Source organism: Pseudochaenichthys georgianus, chromosome 3, assembly GCF_902827115.2.
Source record: "Pseudochaenichthys georgianus chromosome 3, fPseGeo1.2, whole genome shotgun sequence".
Taxonomy (NCBI): domain Eukaryota; kingdom Metazoa; phylum Chordata; class Actinopteri; order Perciformes; family Channichthyidae; genus Pseudochaenichthys; species Pseudochaenichthys georgianus.
Window position 1 is genome coordinate 14690972 of NC_047505.1, and position 24396 is coordinate 14715367.

The following is a 24396-nucleotide window of genomic DNA, read 5'->3' on the forward strand; positions in this document are numbered from 1 at the left end:
CGATCCTCATAATCCCTGTCCTGATACTCACTTCTTCCGTGAAACTGGCTGTTGTCCTGAGTATCATCTTCTTGTCTCCGTTCCTGTGCTATCCTGGATACTTGCTGCTGTATCTCAGTACACTGCTGCTGCATGCTTCTCCAACGGCACTCCTGAATTGAGGACGCCTTCTCTGCTTGTTCATCTTTAGCCGCTTGAACACGAACTAGCGTCGTCACAATTCTGCTAGCTCCTCCAGCTTCCCCTCGGTTTTGGACTCCGCTGTGCTGCCTGGCTCAACTGACGAGGCGGCTCTCCCCTCTTGGTCCTCCTTATCATCTTTTTTTCCAACTCTCGGCATCCTTTCACTGTAGTGTGGGCCCAGCTTCTGACACCATTTGTGAGACAGTGACCCTTTTAGCAGCTGGATTTCCAGTGAAAGAACCACACACGAGAGGAGGTAGAGTTGCACACCATAGTGTCTTTATTTCACACACTACCATAAAGAACAGCCAGCCAGCAACCATCTCCTCCGACTGAAGACTGGCTCTTTTATAGAGGATCTTATTGGGAGAAACCATTCACAGGTGAGCAATTATTGATACACATGTCATCATAATTGGTATAACGATAATCTATAACATTCGGTGCATGTATGATCAGTGGTTTATAGCCAGCTGTTAAGTTAACCCCAAACCCCACATTATAACCGACCATAATATATAGAAATGCATTCCCAACTACAACAGAAACCCCTACGCCCATCCCGCCACTTGGTTCGTCCCGGAACCTTCCTTAGTCAGTGTTTGTTTCCCCGAGGACCTTTTGGCCAAACACACTGGAGCGGACACCGGACGAAACAACATGGGTAAGCAATGGACGTAACCTTTACACAGTGTTCACTTCTACAATTAATGCAACTTAACGTCATGATGTATACACGCTAAAACAGGACATCTGCACACAATGATTAATCTCATCCGCTGTCAATCTTACACAATCATAAATACTCTCGGCGTTCTCGCTATAACTCCCCTCTCTTTTCAGGTGGAGCCGAGGACCGACCAGCATCTGCCAGACGACATTCCAAATAATACGGTTTAATCATTTAACAACGACTACATCAATAAATAGTATATATTATATACAAATTTGCAAATAGGCCATGTCAAAACTGTACTGTGCAAATCATGCTAATAAAGTGCAAACTGTTCACTAAAGTGCTGAGTGACATTCTTACTGTGCAAAAGGAAGTCGTTATATAAAGTGCAAACCCACATGTGCAATATTACAAGGTCCCCAAAGCCGTCAGTCTATAGTAACGAAGTTACCTTCGTTACAGCATGTGTTTGGCTTTTAGGGTTGCAAAGGGGCGGAACATTTTCGGTCAATTTCCAGTAAGTTTCCGATACATTTCCATGGGAAGTTAAAGGTGTGGTAGGTAAGTTTGAGAAACCGGCTCGAGATACACTTGTTATATTCCATGGAATGCTCTTAACATCCCGATAGCAATGAATATCTGAAGTGCTTTGACAAAAAAATCAAGCAGCCTTTTCTGTGGAACCCGTAGTATTGTAAAAAGCACGACCAATCATCTGAGCCGGCCCGGCTAAAATAACTGGATGGCCTACCTGCCTGTCAGCCTTCCATCCGTGCACAACCTTATCTCGTGCCCTCATTGGTCATGTGGCGTTCGTGTGTGTTGGAGGAGGGGCTCTGTAAGGAAGTGGCAGATTTGTTCCGGCAGTGTATTTTCAAATCCTAGTGCAATCAAGCTGGTTTCAAGAAATAAAAAGGCACATTTGTCTTGTAGTAAATAAAAAGGTCAACCTGGAGCCGATCCTGCAATTTCTCCACAGGTGAAAGAGTTGACATGCTGAAAACCCAACCCCTGCAGGGGGGTCTGGGGGGATTATTCCCCAGGAGATCTTTTGAAATACCAACATAAAATACACATTGTGCTCTCTTGAGAAGAAAATAAATAAATCTATTACTAGATGACATATTTAAAAAAATGAATGCCATTTTAGTTTTTTGTTACTTTGCTCTGAAAGCTGAACCTGCTGCTCCTCACAGAGAGAAGAGGGAAGAGGCTGTGTGAATTACTTTACATTGTGGATAAGGGTGGAGAGCCCCCATTGTTCTGTGTATAATGCCTGCAATACACATGCTACAGCTGCCCAGCTGCTCACTGTTTGTAGAAGTACATTGTATTTTCATTTCAATAATGTATTTTCTATACCCTGCTTCATAAACAATACTGACATCCCTGTGCTCCTCCAAGTCTGTCTCACAGTCCGGGGATGTGTGGACAGCGGGAGGACACAGACAGGGAGGCTGGTTCACTTCATAAAGGAAATGGCGGTCAATATTACAGCAGAGCCAAAATGCTTAATAACCTTCATTACGTGTTAGAGAAAGAACATAAGAAAGGTTGACAAAGATGAAGCTGTTAAACGTGCGGCGGAACCGCTCTGTGTAGAGAGAGAGAGAGAGAGAGAGAGAGAGAGAGAGAGAGAGAGAGAGAGAGAGAGAGAGAGAGAGAGAGAGAGAGAGACGCTGAGCTGCACCATGCAGCGATCAGCTGATCCGGAGCAGAGAGAGAGAGCTGGGGTCCTCTTGTCCTCACAACTCTTATAAATCCGGGTACCGGACAATTGTTATTTGTTCTTACTCTGAACCCAGTTTTGCTTCCCAAACCTGCCACTGGGCTGCAGCACCCCCATCTGTGAGGCTCCACTAGCACCCGCCTAAAATGCATCTTTTTAGAATAGCCTTTTACTAGATTTTTAAAACCCCCACATTTTGCCATGCCGGCATAAATGTCACTGCTTTTATTCTGTTGTTTTAATTATTTGAATTGTTGTTTTTGTTTCACCCTTTTTTACTCTGTAGCACTTTGAGTTTTGTTTACGCAAATGAAAAGTGCGCTTATAAATCAAATGTATTATTATTATTATTGATGAAAACAGACTTAGCTGTAATGCAGGTGATGCTTAGCTGACAGTGTTGATCTTCAGTCATTATAGCTCTGCCATCTCAAGTTTTACTGTAATTTGTTTGAAACAGGAAGAAGAAAAGCTTCTAAAAAGAGGAGAGATAAACACTCCCTGTGAACCGAGAAAGAGGCTGAATTAAGCAGTGTTTCTACAGTTTTAAAAAGGGAAAATATACACTACAGTCTTCAAGGTAAACGCTAATGCACTTGGAATTTGTAACTGGTGCAAAACACATTAAAACCAACTCACTACTGTTGGTGCCAAGCTGCAGTCTTCACCAAGGCAGGTTCTTCTTTTCCTAAACAAAGCCTCCTTTTTATCTCTAAAGTCTCAAGTCTTTGCACTCAAGTCCAAAGTCCAGACAGTCAAGTCCTGGGTCAAGTCCATGGTCCTAATCTTTTAGTCATAATGTGCTCTCTACCAAATTAATGCCATTTTTGCCATTTCGTAACTAGTAATTAGTATGTTACAGGTTTTCTGTTTACCACCTGCTCAGGGAAACAAATGATCTTTTGCAAAATCGTTTCCAACTGGTTCTGCTGGTTCATGGCGGAATGTTCCAGACAATTTTAACCTTATGGATTTAGTCGACTTGCTGGGAATGATTGGCGTTAACATTAATTAAGAAAATGAAGGGAGAGTTATTACTTTTTGGCTTGAAAAAAACTAAAATGTGGTAATCGATGGGCTTGTGGAGGGCATCAAGTATTTTTAAGTCAAAAGGTCCATGTCAAAGTGAAGGCAAGAGTCATTGGTGCTTAAGTCAAGTCCAGTTGCAAGTCTTTTTTTTATATTGTCAAGTCTAAAGTAATTTAGGTCCGACACCACACCTCAGATTTGTGTTGCTTTATCTTCCAAACCCACAAGCAAAATCTTCCTTTACATCAAGAACATGGTAGGTTATTTTCTATTTACATACTGTATAGCCCGAATCACGACAGAAGTGTCAGACTTTTCATATAGAAGAGGTCCATTTAAAAACTGTACGAAATCTCAAGAAAAACGCTATTTGGAAATACTGTTTATAAAGTCAGATCTAATGAGTCAAGCAGCTGACCTTGCCTCTGTTGTTAAATTCCTTCCTGGATTTAGTTGATATGACTGAGAATGAAGGCGGGTAATTTGACAACTAAGTGTTCTGTCCCTCATGAACAATAAAATGAAGCCCCAAACGGCATGTGCAATTATTTATAGTATCAAGACTTTGCTGCTGACGCCTTTCAGGGGCTTTGGCTTTGATCAGGCAAATAATAATCCATGATTAAAGTGGGATCATTCATATTTTTACACATTTACAGTAAGTGGTGAGGCCAATTCTGACTAATAAAATGAGTCAGTGGCCAATGTTGGCCATGAGGGTTGTGCAAAAGGTCGCCATTGTCAGTATGTGCGTCTGTTTATTGTGTTTGTTCAAACGGTGACTGATGATATGTGTATGTCTCTTAAAGTCTATACTATGTTTGTATACATGTATGTGGAACTGCAGGACGGAGTCCAGAACAAATGTCCCTACGGGGACAATAAAGTATATCGTATCGTATTATAATGTGGGTGGGCCACACAATTAATGACTGTAGTTGGCTTTGGCCACATCATAAACAGCTGCCATTAAACGCAGTGCCCTTCAAAATCCATTCATCACATACGTACAGTTTTAGTACATGGGTTTTCTAATATGTTTGGTATTAGGGGGGTTGCTTTAACTTCACATTTGCTTTAACTTCACATTTACTTTAACTTCACATTTCTAGTAAATTGTACATCCTTGATTCATTTTCTGTACGTCTTATCTCTAATATTGGCCTGCCCTTTACTCAATAAATTCTAGTTCACTAACTCTCAATTAATCGATTAGTTGATTCAATTGACATATCTGTAAAACTGAGTGTCTTCATAAAGATGATGCAAAAGCACCCCTTTAACCCTTGTGTTTACCATAGATGTGCATATGTTTCTTAGAAATAAATCAGCATGAAAATGCATGGACTAATCAGCTAAAGAAATCTTAGTCTAATGGGAATAAACAACCAATTAGTCGGTTTGTCGACTAACATGGGGAAATCCCTCGATTTTGACAGCATTCTAACAATATCAAGCCAAAAAAAAATCACAATAATGGACAAGACTGTGATTGGGAGTACACTGTAAATGAGAATCAAATATAGGGAGCTTTTCTGAAAACACTAAGATACAGTCGCTTCTGTTGTGATCACGTCATCTTCTAGGCCTATATCCTCCAGTGTCAAAAGGTTCCTGTATTACCGAGGCTCCAGGCTGCAGAATGAAGCAGAGCCGGCAGGTTTGATAGACCTCCTGACCACTCGTTTCATAACCTACAGCTCTATGAAATTGTCCAACAACAACGTGGAGCCTTTACGGCCGCTGTGACGCGCTTTGTGTCATGCAGATGGTGCATAGGCCTGATGGATAATACGCAGCAAGTCATCAATCAGTGAGAGCACCGCGGTCCCATGGCTGCTGGAGGATGTGATTATTCTAATGTGATCAGAATAATATGATTATTAACCGCATCAGTGAGAAGCGCCGCATCGTTACTCACTGTGTGTCTGTGTGCCGGTTTGAAGGGCGCTGCGTTAACCCGATGTTACCTGAGAGATACTGACACATACGACGTTCACCAACATTGTGTCCGCGGTGGATCACTGCCCTGGGGGGGAACTCACCAGATAAGCGCCCACGGTGCCCTGTGCCAACATGAGAGCGCATTCCGACACCAGGAAAATCTTGATGTTGGAAAAACACGAGGTCTTCTTCTCCTGGTTGTCATCCTGCTCCGGGTCGTCGGTGCTGCTCCGCTCGGTGCAGATCTGGTTTTTAACCTGCATCCTTCGGGCTCAGGCTCCGGTCGGCTTGGACGGCATGAAACTGAACGGGTCCGGTCCGGCGGAGAGCATCTGGTAATAATGACGAGCTGCACTGCAGAACGAGTGCGAATCTCTTGTCAATAGCCCGTCTAGGCTGGAATACACAGCGAGAAATACTGCTCTCCACTCAGCATTACGCGCAGTCCGTCAGCGACCTCTGCTCTGTCCAGCCAGTGCTTATCGATCACATCATATTAAAATACGTTGACTACGCATGTGTATGTATGACGGCTTAATAAACGACGTGAAACTACAAGACGCCGCTTCACCACATCCGGTGTGTTGCATTCTATTCCCAGGACCGGTACCGGCTGGATTTTGGTTTCTCAGCTCGTCCTTCGTTATGATGCTCCTCCTTCCCCTCTCCCCTCCCCCCTTCATCTATACACCAAAAACAACGAGGGAGGTGTAACGCCCCCCCCTTCGTGTCAATGTGTTTCCCCACATCATCATTTCACCTGTGCAGACTTTAATCATCGCCACATAAAATGCATCAGGACACCCAGTGAAGGATGCCCCATAAGCACACACTGATACATCAGCAGTGTAAAGTGACACAGCGCATCTTCCCTTGTCAATAATGAATGTTCTGATATTACTTTGCAGATTTATACAGCAGTAGAGCAATATGATTGTGACATGGTTTGCATTTAAAAGTGTAACTTTAAACCAAATCTTTGTAAAACAAGCAGATTTTCAATCTAGAATTCATTTGATTAAAGGCAAGGTTAAAACATATTTTATTTGATAAGTCTGGTCAATTTTGAGTTAATTTGCTTAAGTAACATGCCATATTGGAAACAAGTGAAAAGAAAACATTCAAAAAACACATTTAGGTGTTTGTCTATAGATGTCTCATAAATTAGCAAAAGTAAAAAATAGATAATGCCCCATGTGCATATTTTAAATAACATTTCCAGAACTGTCTTATACTCAACTGGAGAACTTTCCTTTTTATATGAGTTCATTCATTTGTACTCCTCTGCACCTGTAGTGTTTTTCAAAAAAATGTACTTTTACAGTATAATACAGCTCTTTTAAAGTGGACCTATCATGCTATATTTGAAACATATATTGTAGGGCCATACCTATATAAAACATGTCTGTGAAGTTATTTTTTCAAAATACCAAACAGATCATGCATTTTAGCCATGCCTCATTTCGCTCTATTTGCTCTTTTCCAGCCCTGTTTTTGCAAGGGCTGAATGTGCTTTTGTAGCAGACTACAGCGCCACTAATGGCGCATTTCCACTGCAGCGGGTAGCCCCGTTTAAGCGTCCTGAACCGTCCTCAAGCGGCCAGGCCAGTTTTTGGTGGCATTTCCATATAGCCTAGTACCGGCTAGCGGGTACTTTTTCCCTTTTTTTCCGGCCCCATAAAATCGTGGTTCTTTTTTATCAGACCAGGCCAGGGCTGTGACGTCAACACTCTCGACTGCTGATTGGTCAGAGAGAATCGTCACAAGATCGCGCGCGAGTTCATCCCTAGCGTTGCATATATATCTAGAAACAAGCTTGCAGCATTTTTATAAACAGCATTTTGTAAACGGAGGAGCTACAAAAATGTCTACGTTTGTTAAGAAAAGCTCACCGTGGTCGACCGAGGAGGTGACGACGTTCCTTCATCTCATTGGGGATGATAAAATCCAGCGGGAGCTCGACGGAACAACAAGAAATGTGAAAGTGTTTCAGGATGTCTCTGCACAGATGTCCGAACGCGGATTTTCGAGGACTTTCCTGCAGTGTAGGGAAAAACTTAAAAAGATGAAGAGCGAATATCGCCTAATAAAGGACAACAATAACACGAGTGGTGCGGGTCGCAAACAATGGAAGTGGTTCGACTTGTTGGACCAGATTTACGGCCACAGACCGGCCAACGTTGGGAGGGAGGGAGGCCTGGACTCTGCAACGGCTTTACTGGAGTCCCTGCTAGGTACGCTCACTTCTAACAAAGAAGTCTATTTTATCCTTACATTAATGTTCGACAACCCATGCTTTTATGGAGCTCCGAAGAGCTACATAGCTAGCTAAGGCAGATAGCCTTAGCTAGAGCTATTGTTTGCTAACACCATATGTGCCATTGTTTACGTTCAGTTTTTCTTTTCTATAGTTGTTGTTGCTATTTAGTATTGTGCTGCAGTAGTCTATTGTTTGCTAACACCATATATGCCATTGTTTACGTTCAGTTTTTCTTTTCTATAGTTGTTGTTGCTATTTAGTATTGTGCTGCAGTAGTTTGTGGAATTAACAAGTGATTTTGCTGTTCTAGATGATTACATTGGGACTTGTGGGGAGGAACATTCCCGAACAACGGGTGATGGCAGTGTTCCGTCCACTTCGTCATTGAATCCAGAACGGACCCCAGCTCGACCACAGACACCAGCCGAAGACCCTAACCCGACTCAACCACCAACACCGAGTGCCATCACGACACCGCAGCGTGTGGTTCTAGGTAAGAAATAGAAATGGCAAAACGACTGGAATTGTGTTTTGTTTTTTTAAACCTTGGATCATCCATCGTCAGTAATTAAAATAAGCTATACCACTGTGTGGAAATGCTCTGTTACAAGTAAAGTCTTAGCTAGTAAGCAGCTAGTACCGTTGTGTGTGACATCCAATCATATACATATATTTATATTCATTATCAACAGGCTGGACATAATGTAATTCACTTTCACAATCATTGTAAACATCTAGGGCCAGAACTTTCTTTAGTTCACCTTACTGTTGTTCTGTTTATACATGTTATTCTTATATCCTTGTGTGACCTGTACCTGTCCTGTGTTTTTTCCTTATTGCTAATTATTATTATCTTATTGTCACCCAGGCAAGAGGAAACGAGGAGGAGAGGATCGGACCCAGCAGGAACGGCACCATGAACAGCACATGGCCCAGCAGGAACGGCACCTGGACTGGGCCAAAGCGTCTGCTGAGTGGAGATGGGAGTTGGATGCGGTCTTGAGAAGGGAGGAGGTCGCCTTGAGAAGGGAGGAGGCCGCCTTGAGAAGGGAGGAGGCAAGGGAGGAGGCCGCTCAAACAGAGACCTTCAACCTAGCCTTCCTGTGCACTCTTGGCGAGGTGCTAGGGGGACTGGGCAGCCGACGTGGCCCGTCTCCTCCTCGTCCAACTTAAAATAACATTAATAGTTATTGTACATATTATATATATTTTTTCTAGTTACTTTTTAAATGTGTACTTTCTTGTTTATTTATGTTCTTTAAAATGTTCATTTTATTTGTACAATGCCATGTATGCTGGCTGCAATACAGTTTATAATTTTTAATTTGTATTGTTTAATGGCATGCCTTTTTGATAGACCCTTTTTTTTTTTGTATACTGCCATCATTAAAGTACTTCTTTGACTTATCTTATCTCTTGTTGATAATGAATGGCACCCAACAGAAAAAAAATCAGATTCACATAATCTTTATTTAGAGAAGATATAAACATACATGCTTATGCACCCAACAGCAGTTCAGAGTATTCGGCCTTCTTGGAGACCCTGGAAAGAGTCCTGTATGGGGCTCCTGAAGGGGACTCCTTAGTCTTGCTGGGAGACTTCAACGCACATGTGGGCAATGATGGAGACACTTGGAGGGGCGTGATTGGGAGGAATGGCCCCCCTGATCTGAACCGGAGTGGTGGTTTGTTACTGGACTTCTGTGCTAGTCATGGATTGGCCATAACAAACACCATGTTCGAACATAAGGATGCTCATAAGTGTACGTGGTACCAGAGCACCCTAGGAAGAAGGTCCATGATCGATTTCGTTATCGTATCATCGGACCTGAGGCCGTATGTTTTGGACACTCGGGTAAAGAGAGGGGCGGAGTTGTCAACTGATCACCATCTGGTGGTGAGTTGGGTCGAGTGGCGGGGGAAGCCTCTGGATAGACCTGGTAAGCCCAAACGTGTAGTTCGGGTGAACTGGGAACGTCTGGAGGAGGCCCAAGTTCAGGAGGCCTTCAACTCACACCTCCGGCGGAGCTTTTCGGGAATTCCTGTGGAGGTTGGGGACATTGAACCAGAGTGGTCGGTGTTCAAAGCCTCTATTGCCGAAGCCGCGGTGGGGAGCTGTGGTCTCAAGGTCTTAGGTGCCTCAAGGGGCGGTAACCCTCGAACCTCCTGGTGGACACCGGTGGTCAGGGAAGCCGTCCGACTGAAGAAGGAGGCCTTCAGGGATTTGTTATCCCGGGGGACTCCCGAAGCAGTTGCAAGGTACCGACAGGCCCGAAGGGCAGCAGCCTCATCCGTGGCCGAGGCAAAGCAGCGGGTGTGGGAGAAGTTCGGAGAAGACATGGAGAAGGACTTTCGGGCGGCACCAAAGTTGTTCTGGAAAACTGTCCGACACCTCAGGAGGGGGAAGCAGGGAACCATCCAAGCTGTGTACAGTAAGGATGGGACGTTGTTGACCTCAACTGATGGAGTGTTGGGACGTTGGAAGGAACACTTTGAGGAACTCCTGAACCCGACAACTCCGCCCTCTATGTTAGAGGCAGAGCTGGAGTATGACGGGGGATCAACGCCAATCTCCCGGGGGGAGGTCACTGAGGTCGTCAAACAACTCCACAGTGGCAAAGCCCCGGGGGTGGATGAGATCCGCCCGGAAATGCTGAAGGCTCTGGGTGTTGAGGGACTGTCATGGTTGACACGTCTCATCAACGTTGCGTGGAAGTCGGAAACGGTACCGAAGGAGTGGCAGACCGGGGTGGTGGTCCCCCTTTTCAAAAAGGGGGATCAGAGGGTGTGTGCCAATTACAGAGGCATCACACTACTCAGCCTCCCCGGGAAAGTTTACTCCAAGGTACTCGAAAGGAGGGTCAGGCCAATTGTCGAACCTCAGATTGAGGAGGAACAATGCGGATTCCGTCCTGGTCGTGGAACGACGGATCGGCTTTTTACTCTCGCAAGGATCCTGGAGGGGGCCTGGGAGTACGCTTATCCGGTCTACATGTGTTTTGTAGACTTGGAGAAGGCGTATGACCGGGTTCCCAGGGAGTTACTGTGGGAGGTGCTGCGGGAGTATGGGGTGAGGGGGTCTCTACTCAGGGCCATCCAATCTCTGTACTCCCAAAGCGAGAGCTGTGTCCAGGTCCTCGGCAGTAAGTCGGACCCATTTCCGGTGAGGGTTGGCCTCCGCCAGGGCTGCGCTTTGTCACCAATCCTGTTTGTAATATACATGGATCGGATTTCGAGGCGTAGTCGTGGGGGGGGGGGTCTGCAGTTCGGTGGACTAAGGATTGCACCACTGCTTTTTGCAGATGATGTGGTTCTGATGGCTTCATCGGTCTGCGACCTTCAGCACTCACTGGATCGGTTCGCAACCGAGTGTGAAGCGGCTGGGATGAGGATCAGCACCTCCAAATCTGAGGCCATGGTTCTCAGCAGGAAACCGATGGACTGTCCACTCCAAGTAGGGAATGAGTCCTTACCCCAAGTGAAGGAGTTCAAGTATCTCGGGGTCTTGTTCTCGAGTGAGGGATCAATGGAGCGTGAGATGGGCCGGAGAATCGGAGCAGCGGGAGCGGTATTGCAGTCGCTTTACCGCACCGTTGTGACGAAAAGGGAGCTGAGCCGGAAGGCAAAGCTCTCTGTCTACCGGGCCATTTTCGTTCCTACCCTCACCTATGGTCATGAAGGATGGGTCATGACCGAAAGAACGAGATCGCGGATACAAGCGGCCGAGATGGGTTTCCTCCGCCGGGTGGCTGGTGTCTCCCTTAGAGATAAGGTGAGAAGTTCGGTCATCAGGGAGGGACTCGGAGTTGAGCCGCTCCTCCTTCGCGTCGAAAGAAGCCAGTTGAGGTGGTTCGGGCACCTAGTTAGGATGCCACCTGGGCGCCTCCCTAGGGAGGTGTTCCAGGCACGTCCAGCTGGGAAGAGACCAAGGGGTAGACCTAGGACCAGGTGGAGGGATTATATCTCTTCGCTGGCCTGGGAGCGCCTTGGGATCCCCCAGTCAGAGCTGGTTGATGTCGCCAGGGAAAAGAAAGTTTGGGGCTCTCTGCTGGAACTGCTACCCCCGCGACCCGACCACGGATAAGCGGGAGAAGATGGATGGATGGATGGATGGATAAACATACATGAATTTATAAAGGAATAACAAACACCATCAGTTAGGAAAAAGCCCCTTAGTTTTAAGAGATTTAAAGCAAGAAATTGAGTTTGCTAGCTTGAGGTCCTCCTCTAAAACATTATTACATGTTTATTTTGTAATAGTATTAATATATGATAAATATATAATACATGTAGACATTTCTCAATTGTAATACCCTCGTTCTACTAGACTCAAACAACACATTCCTTATATATTTCAAAGATGAGAGAACAAAATAAACCTATAACCCATTCAAGCAAGCTTTTAACATGTCTAGAAGAAAGATTGAGGTTATATTTAATATATTATTTTATGTTGTGGATACTTTAGCCTCCATCCAAGTTTACAATTGTCCACACTATTTTACACTTGCATTTATGAATATAGTTTTGCTGTGTTTTACACTTTAGTATTTATGTTTATAGTTAGCTTTGATATTCGCTTAATTTATTAGAAAGATTTTCTTTTCATGATCTGATATTTCCTCAACTGTTATTATGGGGCAGTACTTACTGGTGCTTGAATTTCAAATATTCAATTCAGATAATATTTGTTTAAAACATTTGACAAACACATGTATATGAAAAAAAAAAAGGATTTATTTATGTTCAATACAATGAATACAATACAATGCATATTTAGGTATTCAGGTAGCGCATCAAATCCTCTCTGATGTCAGTGCCCTCCTCCTCTGCACCTTGAGCCGCTGCTACCCCAGGCTCTGCGGCTGCTGGTGCATTCCACCCATCATCATAGTCCTCTCCATGTCTCTCGCAGAGGTTATGCAGAGCACAGCATGTAAGCACCATGGATTTCACAAGTTTAACATCACAGTCATTTCTTTTCATGAGGCAACGCCACCTTCCCTTCAGTCTACCAAATGCGTTCTCAACCACAACCCGTGCGCTGCAAATTTTCTTGTTGTACACCACATGTTCTGCTGTCAGCCGTCCAGTGTCTGGGAAGGGTTTTAAGAGCCAGCTTTGCAAGGGATAGGCATTGTCTCCAAGCATGTAATAGCCAGCATTCACCCCACCAATGTCCCTGGTGCAAGGTGGAAAGTAGTTACCATGACTGGCTAACTCCCACAATGAGGACAGCCTCAAAACCCGAGCGTCATGCATGCTCCCAGGCATTCCTGCAAACACATTCCAGAAATGTCCCTTTCCATCTACAACTCCTTGAAGGATGATGGAGTGCCAGCCTTTCCGGTTGAAATAGTCACAGTGGTATTCCTGTGGTGCCAAGATGGGTATGTGTGATCCATCAATAGCACCTACACACTGAGGGAGCCCCCACCTGTTCTCAGTGTAGGCAGCCATTTCTGCAAACTTCTGCCGGTCTGGTGAACGAATTAGTTCCGGTACTAACAACGCCTCTGCAGCGGCACAGAAGTCTCGCACACACCGGCACACAGTAGTGTTGCTCACTCCGAAAAGATGTCCAATGCTTCTGTACTCTGAGCTGGTAGCAAGCTTCCACAGTGCGATGGCCACTCTCTTCTTTAGAGGTATACACACGCGGAATGTTGTGTCCCGTCTCTCCATCGCTGGCCGCAGTTTGTTGCACAGGTAGGTGTATGTTTCCTCAGACATCCTGAAGTTATCCACCCACTGAGTGTGTGTGAAAGATGGAACAATCACAGACCACCACTCGGTAGCTCGGTCGAGCATCCAAACACATGGTCTGCGGCGACGTAACTTCTGAAATACACAAACAAAAGCATACATATTTTAATACGTAAAAGTGGTAGCTACAATTAATTAAATATTTTGAAACACTTTGGTCGTATTGTGAGCGTGAGCCTAAACACATGGCTAGTTAGCGAACGTTAGCTTACCGAGTAGTAAGTCCTGTTGTAGTCTCTGCAGCGTTGTAGGACTTCCACAACTCTCTCGTCAGCTTCTTCTGCATCTCGTCTTGCTATACGCAGCCTACTTTGAAACATCACTTTCCTGCTTGCTGTGATCACTTTCCTGCTTGCTGTGATCATTTTCCTTCTTGCTGTGATAACAAGCCACACACCAAGAAACAAGTAAACGATCGCTTCCACATCCTCCATTGTTGTGTGTGTTTTGTGAGTTGTGTCGCATTGAAGATGACGCCACTGCAGTTTTACTCAGCGTCGCTCCGCCCAAAAAGCCCGCCAAAAGGCTGATCGCCCCGCCTACACTGCGTTGCTACCCCAGGTCCTAAACTGTAATGGAAATGCGCCACGGCCTCGGCCGGCCAGCGAGGCAGCCCGAGGCCTGAGCCAGGACGCTTAAACGGGGCTACCCCGTTGCAGTGGAAATGCGCCATTACAGGCCTGGCATATGTACTACAGCGTCTCCAGCGCTTTCCAGCGGTCTCTCATTCCCCTGATAGGTGGAGAGTTGCCCATATACAGATGTAGCGCTTCATTTCAGACGCCTACCCGTGCGGGTCCGTGATCGGCACGGGGTGGGCGCCTGCTGAAAAGGAAAACCTCTCCACAGGACTTGATACGCCCCCTTGATATATAAATGTAATTTTAATGAAACCAGCTGCAATGGATCATGGATCCACCAGGGGGAGCCGTGAAAAGCTGCCACACTGGAACTCATGTGAAATAAACAGCTGATAGATCTACAGGTATCTGATCGGATATTTGTTAAGATCCATATGTCACGGATAGGATCATATTCTGTGCCAAATAACAGACATGTAATCATTTACAAAACATCACCATGTTTTTATTTAACAAAATAATGTTGTTTAATTCACGTAGGTGTAAGTACAAAACCATCGCTATGTTTTTTCATCAGGAAATGCAGCCCGGCTCAAGCAAACGATTTTCAATCATCATCCTCACGATCATTTAATGTATCATATGTTCGCGAATTGAAATGAATGCACTAATACATGTAGTTTAATCCACGTGAGTTTACAACAACAACAATAATCGCTTTGTTTTTATATCCAACACACTCTCACTCCCTAAGCGTCCAATAACGACGTTTGATCAGTGTCCGTGGCGTCCAATTGTGACGCTCCTAGGCTCCTTCAGCGTCATAAAGGGACGCAAATAGCTTTCAACTGATTGCAATGTATTCCCATCTGCATCGGGATTTGACGCTCATGGAAGCACGGCATTCGTTTATGTCGGCTGCCATTAAAGGTAATGTGAGCGTCCATTCCCAGGAGTAAAGGATGGCAGAAGACACTACACTACCCAGAATCCCCAGCTATCGTTTGGACTACACCATGTGCTCTGTTTGACAAACCCTGTGATAGTCCTCAAGCTCTGTGATTGGAGAGTGTGCTCCGAGGGTTAAGCCGATTCTCGAACAGCACTTGAAATGGGATGGAACCACGGCAGACTGTCCAAAACTGGATTTGAACGGGTCCACCGCGTCCCCCCTCCCCCACCCCGTCCCCAGAACTACACATGCTGGCTATTCTGTTTCGCAACATGTTCTCTATGGCACGTCTCTACTGGGAGTTGTAGTTTTAAAAGACGTTTTCGTATTTCCCATAATAAGAAGTTGCCAGTATTAAACTGTGTACATCCCTGGAGGTTTAGGGGACAGGAAACACTCACATCTAAAACATATAATTAATAAATGGGTGAAAATTGCTTGTGCCCATTATGGGCAGTATTAATATATATACCCACATGCCAGCTAAGGTCAGAAGAGCTTTATTTAACAGCTGGTCTTATGTGTGTGACCCCTGTGATAACATTACATTACATTAATTGATAAGCCTGAAACATGCACTTGTCAAGGTTCAGAGGCACATTTTGCAAATATGGCAGTAGCCATTGATCAGCTTAAGATAAGATATACTTTATTGATCCCAAGTTGGAACATTTGCGTTACATCAGCATGTGTAACAGTTAAATATGCAGTTGTGTTTATTTGAAAATCATTTAGTATAATCACACAAATTCTGTGTTTTATATTCAACAATTCTGTGTTCTTTATTTATTGATTGTTCAATACCTGACAAGGCCAGAGATGAAATATCTACATACATCTTATAAGAGTATAATACATTATGTATAATATCAGTTAAAATAAGTGCTTCAACATAGTTAACATTGCTGGAGGTATGCACAAATATTGATAGATGTCTTGTAATGCACTATTGAGGAACCTACAACCCAAGTTTTTCATTCAGTGGAGAACTACACCACAGTTGTGTAGGCCTATATGATATGTCAATAAACCTTAGAAAATCATGAAATCTTGAAAGGGATGTGCAAAATAGTCCTTACATACAGTCTTTAATTAACTATTAGTAGAGAATAACGAGTAATGAATATAGTTTATAGGGATCGTATTAATATCTAATAATAAAAATAATTAAATTCAATAACATGCTTTAACCACCAGGTGTCCCTTTATATCAGCTGTGCACCTTTATGGTGTAAATACAGCCTATCTACCAATTGGATCAAATATAAAAGTGAGCCGAATTAGTGTTGATATTGCAAGGAGACGTATTGTGTGAAAAGAAATGTAAGATGTTGTTTAATGGCTGATATATTTATGATCCACGTTACGTTTTCAGTTCCTCATGTTTGTCTTCTCATCAGGGCTCTATAAATACAGAACTACGGCAGATATGTAATATGTAATGCAGCCGAACCGTGTATTACAATGCCGTTATGTGATGACTTTCAAAGAGAAAAGCAAGCACACTCGGAATAAAGTATTATTATTTTTTTTTTTTAAATGTTTTCGGTCTGTTAATGACGATGTGCTGTGAGATGTGAGACTGGAATTGCACAGGGGGGAAATAACGTAGGCTATCTTTAGATGCGGATTTTGTTAAACTAATATGTTTAGGCTGTGGACCAACACTATACATTGACGGGAAAGGGGGTAGCAATGAAGATAACACCATTAAACAGGCCCGGACTGGCCATCGGGAGGACCGGGAGGTTTCCCGATGGCCTGGCCTGTTAAGTGGCCTGCTGGCCTGGCGAATTTCCTTTTTTTTAATGTATTGTGAACGCAACGCTGCGCAAATGTGGGTCTGCCTCACACAGGGTGCTGTCTGTCCACACATGATGTGGCCTGCCGACAGGGCTGTCCCTCCCTACAGGCTGATCACACAGACTGCGTGGGGCCTCACCTTGCGGAGGGAGCCTCACCTCGCGGAGGGAGCCTCACCTCGCGGAGGGAGCCGCAAATACGGCGCACCTATGCGCTTATGCGGCGCATAGTGTGGCGCGGAACGGTTGCGAGGCTCAAACTGTTTGGTCACCATTTATGTAAACCCATATTTCCATTTGAGGGGGGAGTGATTAGTAAAATATGCATGAATAAAAAGAAAGAAGGTAAGATACACTTGTAAAACTTGTTGAGAGCTAAAACTAGTCTTTGCTGCTGCCTCTTAAAGAAGAGCAGGGGAGAGAGGAGGGAGACAGGGGAGGCTGATTCAGGAGCACAGATACACTCACAACTATAAATGAACCACAAATAAATAAATAAATAAATAACTTTCAGTGTTTTTCATATGTTATTGGTTATGGCCATGATTTTATGATTATTGAAATGTATACAGTTCTGTTTCATATAGGTGTTCCAGGTGTAGTCTCTTTATTTTCCCCTCAAAAGGTTGATGCATTAAACTCCAACATTTTAAAATAAATCTTACCGGGGGGCATGCCCCCAGACCCCCCTAGAGGATTTGAGGTCCACCCCCACTTAAAATATGTTCACATGGATAGGTTCCCAAATACATTTGCACAGTTTTTTAAATAGTAACCCCTGTCCATATGTTTATTATTGGGTAGATTTAAACTATAGGGCTATCACTATGGGCAGCTACGCTGTAAATATTTACAAATAAATCCAGCAGAATGGCACAAAAAAAATTGGTAGTGGCCTGGCTGGGTGTATAATTCCCGGCCTGACTTATTGTCCCAGTCCGGCCCTGCCATTAAACAGTTACACAACATAACAGAAATAATATCGATAGCAGCGTCCCTAGCAACCACCTTGGTAACAATGAAAACGTCGCGATTTCCTGAAGTAATCTTCGTAATAACTAGCAAACTAAAGATCATGTACATCCACTGCACACATAATCTGAAATAACAACTCATATTTCTCGCATCAAATTACATCAAAACGCATTTTAATGGCCAAACTAACTTTAAAATAGGCATTTTCCATCAAGAATAAAACGAATTTCGGCCATGTTTTCTTTTTCTGCAGGGAGAAATTTGAAGATCATGTGACATAGACGCTGGGGATTCTGGGTAGTGTAGTGTCTTCTGCCATCCTTTACTCAGAAAAAATATTTGTTTCTCCGAATCGAAGGGGAGAAATACAAAAGCATTGCACACAATTTAAACCAATCAATGTTGTGTAATTAACAAGGATAATCTGGTGTTTTTTAGTCGATGAGTAGTGCAGATATCATTGTAAAATCAATCGACAGTAAGAGGAATACTTACTTCCGGGTGTACAATTCTCCGTTATCCAATGGGAATGGACGCTCACATTGCCTTTAAGGGCAGCCGGCATAAACGAATGCCGTGCTTCCATGAGCGTCAAATCCCGACGCAGATGGGAATAAATTGCAATCAGTTGAAAGCTATTTGCGTCCCTTTATGACGCTGAGGGAGCCTAGGAGCGTCACAATTGGACGCCACGGACACTGACCAAACGTCGCTATTGGACGCTTAGGGAGTGAGAGTGTGTTGTTATATCACATCCGACCGGAGGAAAATGCAGCACGGCTCTCACTACCAATCATCCTAATCCCACGGGCAAACAATAATATGTAGCCTACAGTGTTAATAGTTTACTGTATTATTAGTGTCTACTATTACGGCTATAACAATCACACATTGAGTTGTTCAAATCAGACCGTTTTTTTTTTTTTAAACAGTCTGAATGAAATGGCAGCTCTCAGGTGATCAGGTGTGTGTTTACCAGTGTTGGGACTAACGTGTTACAAACTAAACTAACGCATTACTGTAACGCAACTACCTTTTGCGGTTACTAATAACGTTACTAGTTACCTATTCCCATTCAGTAACGCCGTTATAGTTAGGCCTACTGTGATTTAAATGGGTGCGTTACTGCGTTACATTATGTGATGGAACTGAACCGAATCTCCCTGCGGATGTAGTTTACAGGCGAATACAGCGATGTCCTCTCACAGTACCATGGAAAAGTGAAAGTAACCAGAGAGGAGTGATGATTGGTTAACGCGGGGTAACATTTCAGGGTAAGCCAATCAGAGACAGAGTTGGGCGGGTCTTGCCTTATGGGGAAAATACACAGACACACAAACACTTGCTAACACACACACTTAGGGCCCTTCTCACTTCTCTTATTTTTCATTTCCTCACTCCTCGGTCTCGGTCTCACCGGAAGTTGATTTGTCTGCACCATCTTGAGTAGCGTCCCAATGGCCTTATTTTTGCCTGAGGACCGAGGAGCGATAATGGAGGAGCTATAATCGAGAAACCACCAGACCATCCTTCGATGAAATCCTCAGACACTCACCCCGCCCCCTTACTGTGTATCACTCACTGATTGGACGATGCAGCGCATGCACTGATCTGATGCTTCTTGACATGAGAGCAGTTTCCCAGAGGAGTGAAGAAAATACATGAACCTCACGGGAGTCACTCCTCAGTTTATACCGTGTTTTAATGTATGTATCATTTAGTTACAAATATGTGATATATCTGAACAACAAAGTGGTCAAAAATCATTTTATTCATTTTTTGGAAACATTTTCATGATCGCTTTTTTCGTTTTACATTTTCATTTATTGTCATTTCCATTCAGTCAGTCATTAAGTGCTATTTAAAATGTTAATTTGCTACATATCCACACAAACAAACAAAGTGTGCAATCCAATGAATGTTAATCTAACTGGGTTTTGATAGATAATATATCTCTTTTTCTTCTCTCAATTATTTTATTTCTATTGTGCACTCCAATCAATATTAATCAAACTAATGTTCGTTTATACATTTTAAGAATGGCGTTTATTTTTTTTGAGAATGAGTTCTTATTTGATTTTATTTATTTGGGTCTACAACAGATGATACAAATGTTTGTGTCAGTAAATGTGTACTAACAGAGGCGGGGGTGTGTGTGGAAATAACGGGGACAGAGCTGCTCATCACAAACGGACGTCGCTTCACGTGACGCTCCGGAGGAAAGGACGTCCCATTGCTCTTAAAACTCATTTCCCTGCTTCTCGTGGTTTCCTTGCGTCTCTCCATGCTTCCCTGGTGGGAGGGACTAGTCGCAGGGAAACGATGCAAGTGAAGGACGCAAGGAATCCATTTAACCGAAGTGAGAAGGACCCATACATGGCAACGCTCACCACCACCACCAGCACACACACACACACGCACACACGCACACACGCACACACACACACACACACACACACACACACACACACACACACACACACACACACACACACACACACACACACACACACACACACACACACACACACATTTGCTTGCTTGCTTATGGTTGTCCATCGAATCCGATGATGACGTCCACTTCTACCGGTGAGTTCTTTGGTGGCTGAATAGCCCTATCCTGGACCCACAGATCCTATTGCAGGTAGGACAAGTGTATGTGGTGGTAGTAGCAACGGCAACTGTAGGCGTGTTCCTCCTGAGTCTCTTCTCCTGTCTCCTGGCTGTCCTTTCCTCCTAGAGCATTTGGGTCCCATCCCAGCACAGCTGGCGCCAGGTGTTACGGTCAGCAGCAGCGTCCTCCAGGGCCTCAGGTCTGATCTTACATTTCTTTAACGCAGTCTTCAGCTGGTCTTTATAGCGCTTCTTCTGCCCTCCAGCAGAGCGTCGGCCATGGTGTAGCTGGCCATATAGCACTCTGCGAGGCAGGCGGTTTGAGGGCATCCTTACTACATGGCCCAGCCATCGTAGCTGGTGCTGAGTAATTGTGGCCTCAATACTCCTGCAGTTGGTCTTCAAGAGTACTTCAGAGTGAGGCACACGATCACGCCAGGAGATTCCTAGGATGCGCTGAAGGCAGCGTATGTGGAACTGCTCTAGGGTCCTGATGTGGTGGCTGTAAGTTACCCAGGCTTCGCAGCTGTAAAGGAGGGTAGTGATGCAGATGGCTTGGTAGACACAAGCCTTCGTGCGGAGATGGAGGTTCTTGTTTTGAAAGACCCTACGCCGGAGTCTCCCAAAAGAAGCTGATAAGATAAGATGGACTTTTATTAATCCCTCGTGGGGAAATTATTTCTCTGCATTTGACCCATCCTAGTGTTAGGAGCAGTGTGCTGCCATTTTGAACGGCGCCCGGGGAGCAGTGTGGGGAACGGTGCCTTGCTCAGGGACACCTCGGTAGCACTTGGTCTTTCTGGGACTTGAACTGGTGACCTTCCAGTTCCCAAGCCAAGTCCCTATTGACTTCACCACCACCGCCTGCTTTATCCTGTTTTGGACCTCATTGTCGATAGTGTTGTCTTCAGAGAGAATGCTCCCCAGGTATCTGAAGGATGGTACAACAGACAGTTGTTCACCAGCAGCAGTGAAGGTAGGTGGTGTAGATGACACACACACACACACACACACACACACACACACACACACACACACACACACACACACACACACACACACACACACACACACACACACACACACACACACACACACACACACACACACACACACACACACACTATGGCAGATGCAAGTATCAGCGAGAGCTGCAGCGCATTTACAACTTGGAGATATAACCACTATTTTCAATTTGTGGGGATAAAGGACGCACACAATATTATGGTCAAATGTAAACTGTGTGCAGGACAAAAAGCATTGTCCACATCGAATAACAGCAATGCCAATCTCCTGAAGCACCTAACTAATGTACATGAGGCTATACAAATAGTCGCCAAAGACCCCACCGTCCCAACCACCGGCAGTGACCCAGATGGAGCAACACCATCTAAACAGCCAAAAAACGATTTTTTTTTTTAAATCGCCACATGTCACCCAGAGTCAACTAAACAGATTGATTGCTGAAAATAGTTTGTTTGTCTTCAGTGTCAGTCTGACAGTTTATTATTTATCTAATTGTTACTGCCAAAAGAGTGTAGTTCTTGTTTAATTGTTACACTGCCAAAATAGTGTAGTTGTTGTTAATGTGTACACTGTGGTGATTGACATTATTCACCCACGGATCTATGGTTTGGGGCAGAGCCATATAATAGAAGAGTTATGACATCTCCGTTCACTCCAATGGACCACTTTTTTACAGCAATGGCGGATCGTGGAGCCTCTCAATCGTTCCCCGGAAGTTAGCACCAAGGCTAGCAGAGCTGTGGAGTTGCAGCATAATAGACCGTTCGTGACGGACTTTTAAAGGTAAGAAGAAGTTTAAAGATTTATATTGCGGATATTATCAGTACATCTGATTCAAATTAACATGTGTATTAAAGGATGTCAGTGGATTATCCCTAAATTAGTAGATTTAGGGAACGTTTACAGATAACAGATCAAGCTAGGATACCGAAGCAAGTTAGCAACACACGTTGAACAGCCTTTCAATTGTAAATTCCGTTCTCTTAATGTCATTTTGTCCAACGTTGTTGAATTAGAGAAGAGGGGCTTCTAAACGGGATTGTATGCAGGGGTGGAGGGAGTTAAATATTAGATAAATATAACTTTGGTGCGTGTAAGAGTGAGTGTTTTTAGCAGAGCCATACTGTGTCCTTGTGATTATGTTGATTATTACCTGTCTGTATAATGTTGCAACTCAGCTGATTTTGGATTGATGGCAAAGGGAGAGGGACTTAAGTGAGAGTGAAAACACAAGGTAAGTTTAATACTACTGTTTTATATAAGTAAGCATACTAAACATGTATTCTATCACTGTATTATATAAGTAATCTTGTTAGTAACCTACTGTATGGCAGGTGGAGGGGCAGTGATGTTACAGGTGGAGGAGCAAAACTGCAAGACTGCAAACTCACAAGACAGAGAAATCAAAGTTTGTTCTCCAGAGAAGAGGTTGATTTCACTTCAATTTTTTCATATTTTCTAAAGATGTGGAAATGGCACAAAAAAAAACTTGAGAGCTTTAACCAAGACAACTGTAACAACATGAGTAGAGAGCCACCAAGGTTTTTCAAGTCCCTCTCTTACTCCATTTTGCCAACCCAAACTTCCAGGTACATGACGGGACACCTTGCTTGTTTTTGTTGTTGGCGCTCCTCTGGCTGGGTGCTGGCAGGTGGAGGGCAGTGATCCCTTCCCTTCTTCCTTCAATCTTTGAGACTAATGTAAGTAGAAGACATGGCACTGTAAATGTTCGAACATTTAAAATATTATACCACTTAAAAATAAGAAATATTACTTTTGTTACTAAGAGTTCATACTTATTATACCTGTGTCACCTTTCACACTATCGCTATGATCATGAGCTATGGGCTTTGTAGATACAGGGGCCCTTCTCTTTTTGACCACAGGGCGATGCACGAAGATGGTGGGTATAGCCTCTGCTCTCAGCCTAGTCTTGCCCTTGTTTGTCTTGACAAACGAGTGACTTGAGGTTACTTCACACACAGAACAACTCAGTTTTGTCTGCCCACATACATATTCCATAGTGGTTGAATACACAGTATTAGGAAACACTTTATACTTGTTAGATAATATTATAAGGATGTCTCTTTGTATTTTAAGATTCTCAGTTCTTCTTGCCTGTGCTCTGTCTGTAACTAGAGGAGGACAAAGGTCAAAGAGGTCTTCTGCTTTCCTGTGGGTGAGGGGTTTGAAGGCGGATATAGAGATGTCTTTGTTTTTGGGGTCTGGTGTTGATTACCAGAGGCGGGAAAATAGGCCACTCCTATATTATATATGTTATACAGACCATGTTTTTGAGCTATGTCTTCAGAGATTGCAAGGTGGCCGACATGAAAATGTGACTATGCTGTGTAATCTCTCCCGGCCGTTGGATCTCTCAATAAATCCCAGTGTTTGACATTCAGAATTCCTGCTCCTCCCGTGTCCTGATTTCCATTGCAACAAAAGTTTCTCTCACACATTGGCGTCACGAACAGGATACCAAAAGATCTTCAGAGGCTGGTAAGTACATTTCTATTTTGAGATTGCTTGCCAGTATCTGAGGTTGACGGTATCATAAAATTGACTGTAAAAATAACAGAGCTGCTGCAATGTGATAGATTTGTAAAAAAATCGCCGAATTCTGGAGGTCTCAGTGGTCAAACTGGTTTAAATTAACAGCAGAAATCGGCTCAAATCTGCCTGCAGCTGCTGCTGGGTGTGTGTGATTTCACCCCACCCCCTGCGGAGAGCAGACAGAGAGGGAGAAGCACAGAGTGCCACATATTCTTTTCCTCACACCATTTGTCGATTTGGAACAAAACAGAACGATTATAAGATGGGAAGGGTGGTATGCGGGAAATGTGACATGGAGCTGTGT

At 44.0% G+C, this 24396-nt stretch overlaps 1 protein-coding gene and 1 long non-coding RNA gene across 3 annotated transcripts in view; one reads left to right on the forward strand and one right to left on the reverse strand.

Annotated features, from left to right (window-relative positions):
- Positions 1-6148, reverse strand: part of LOC117462895 (solute carrier organic anion transporter family member 3A1-like) — a 129991-nt gene extending 123843 nt beyond the window's left edge. For both annotated transcript variants that reach the window (XM_071206203.1, XM_034105264.1), the window contains exon 1: positions 5663-6148. In XM_071206203.1, the coding sequence (XP_071062304.1) occupies positions 5663-5824 (162 nt within the window). In that variant the 5' untranslated portion in view covers positions 5825-6148. The remainder of the gene's footprint in view (positions 1-5662) is intronic.
- The window catches only part of LOC139433042 (uncharacterized), a 196498-nt gene extending 173367 nt beyond the window's left edge, over positions 1-23131 (forward strand). Inside the window, exons 2-3 of the long non-coding RNA XR_011642615.1 lie at positions 22715-22770; positions 22853-23131. This is a non-coding gene — a long non-coding RNA (uncharacterized lncRNA). The remainder of the gene's footprint in view (positions 1-22714; positions 22771-22852) is intronic.
- The last annotated feature ends 1265 nt before the right edge of the window (positions 23132-24396 follow it).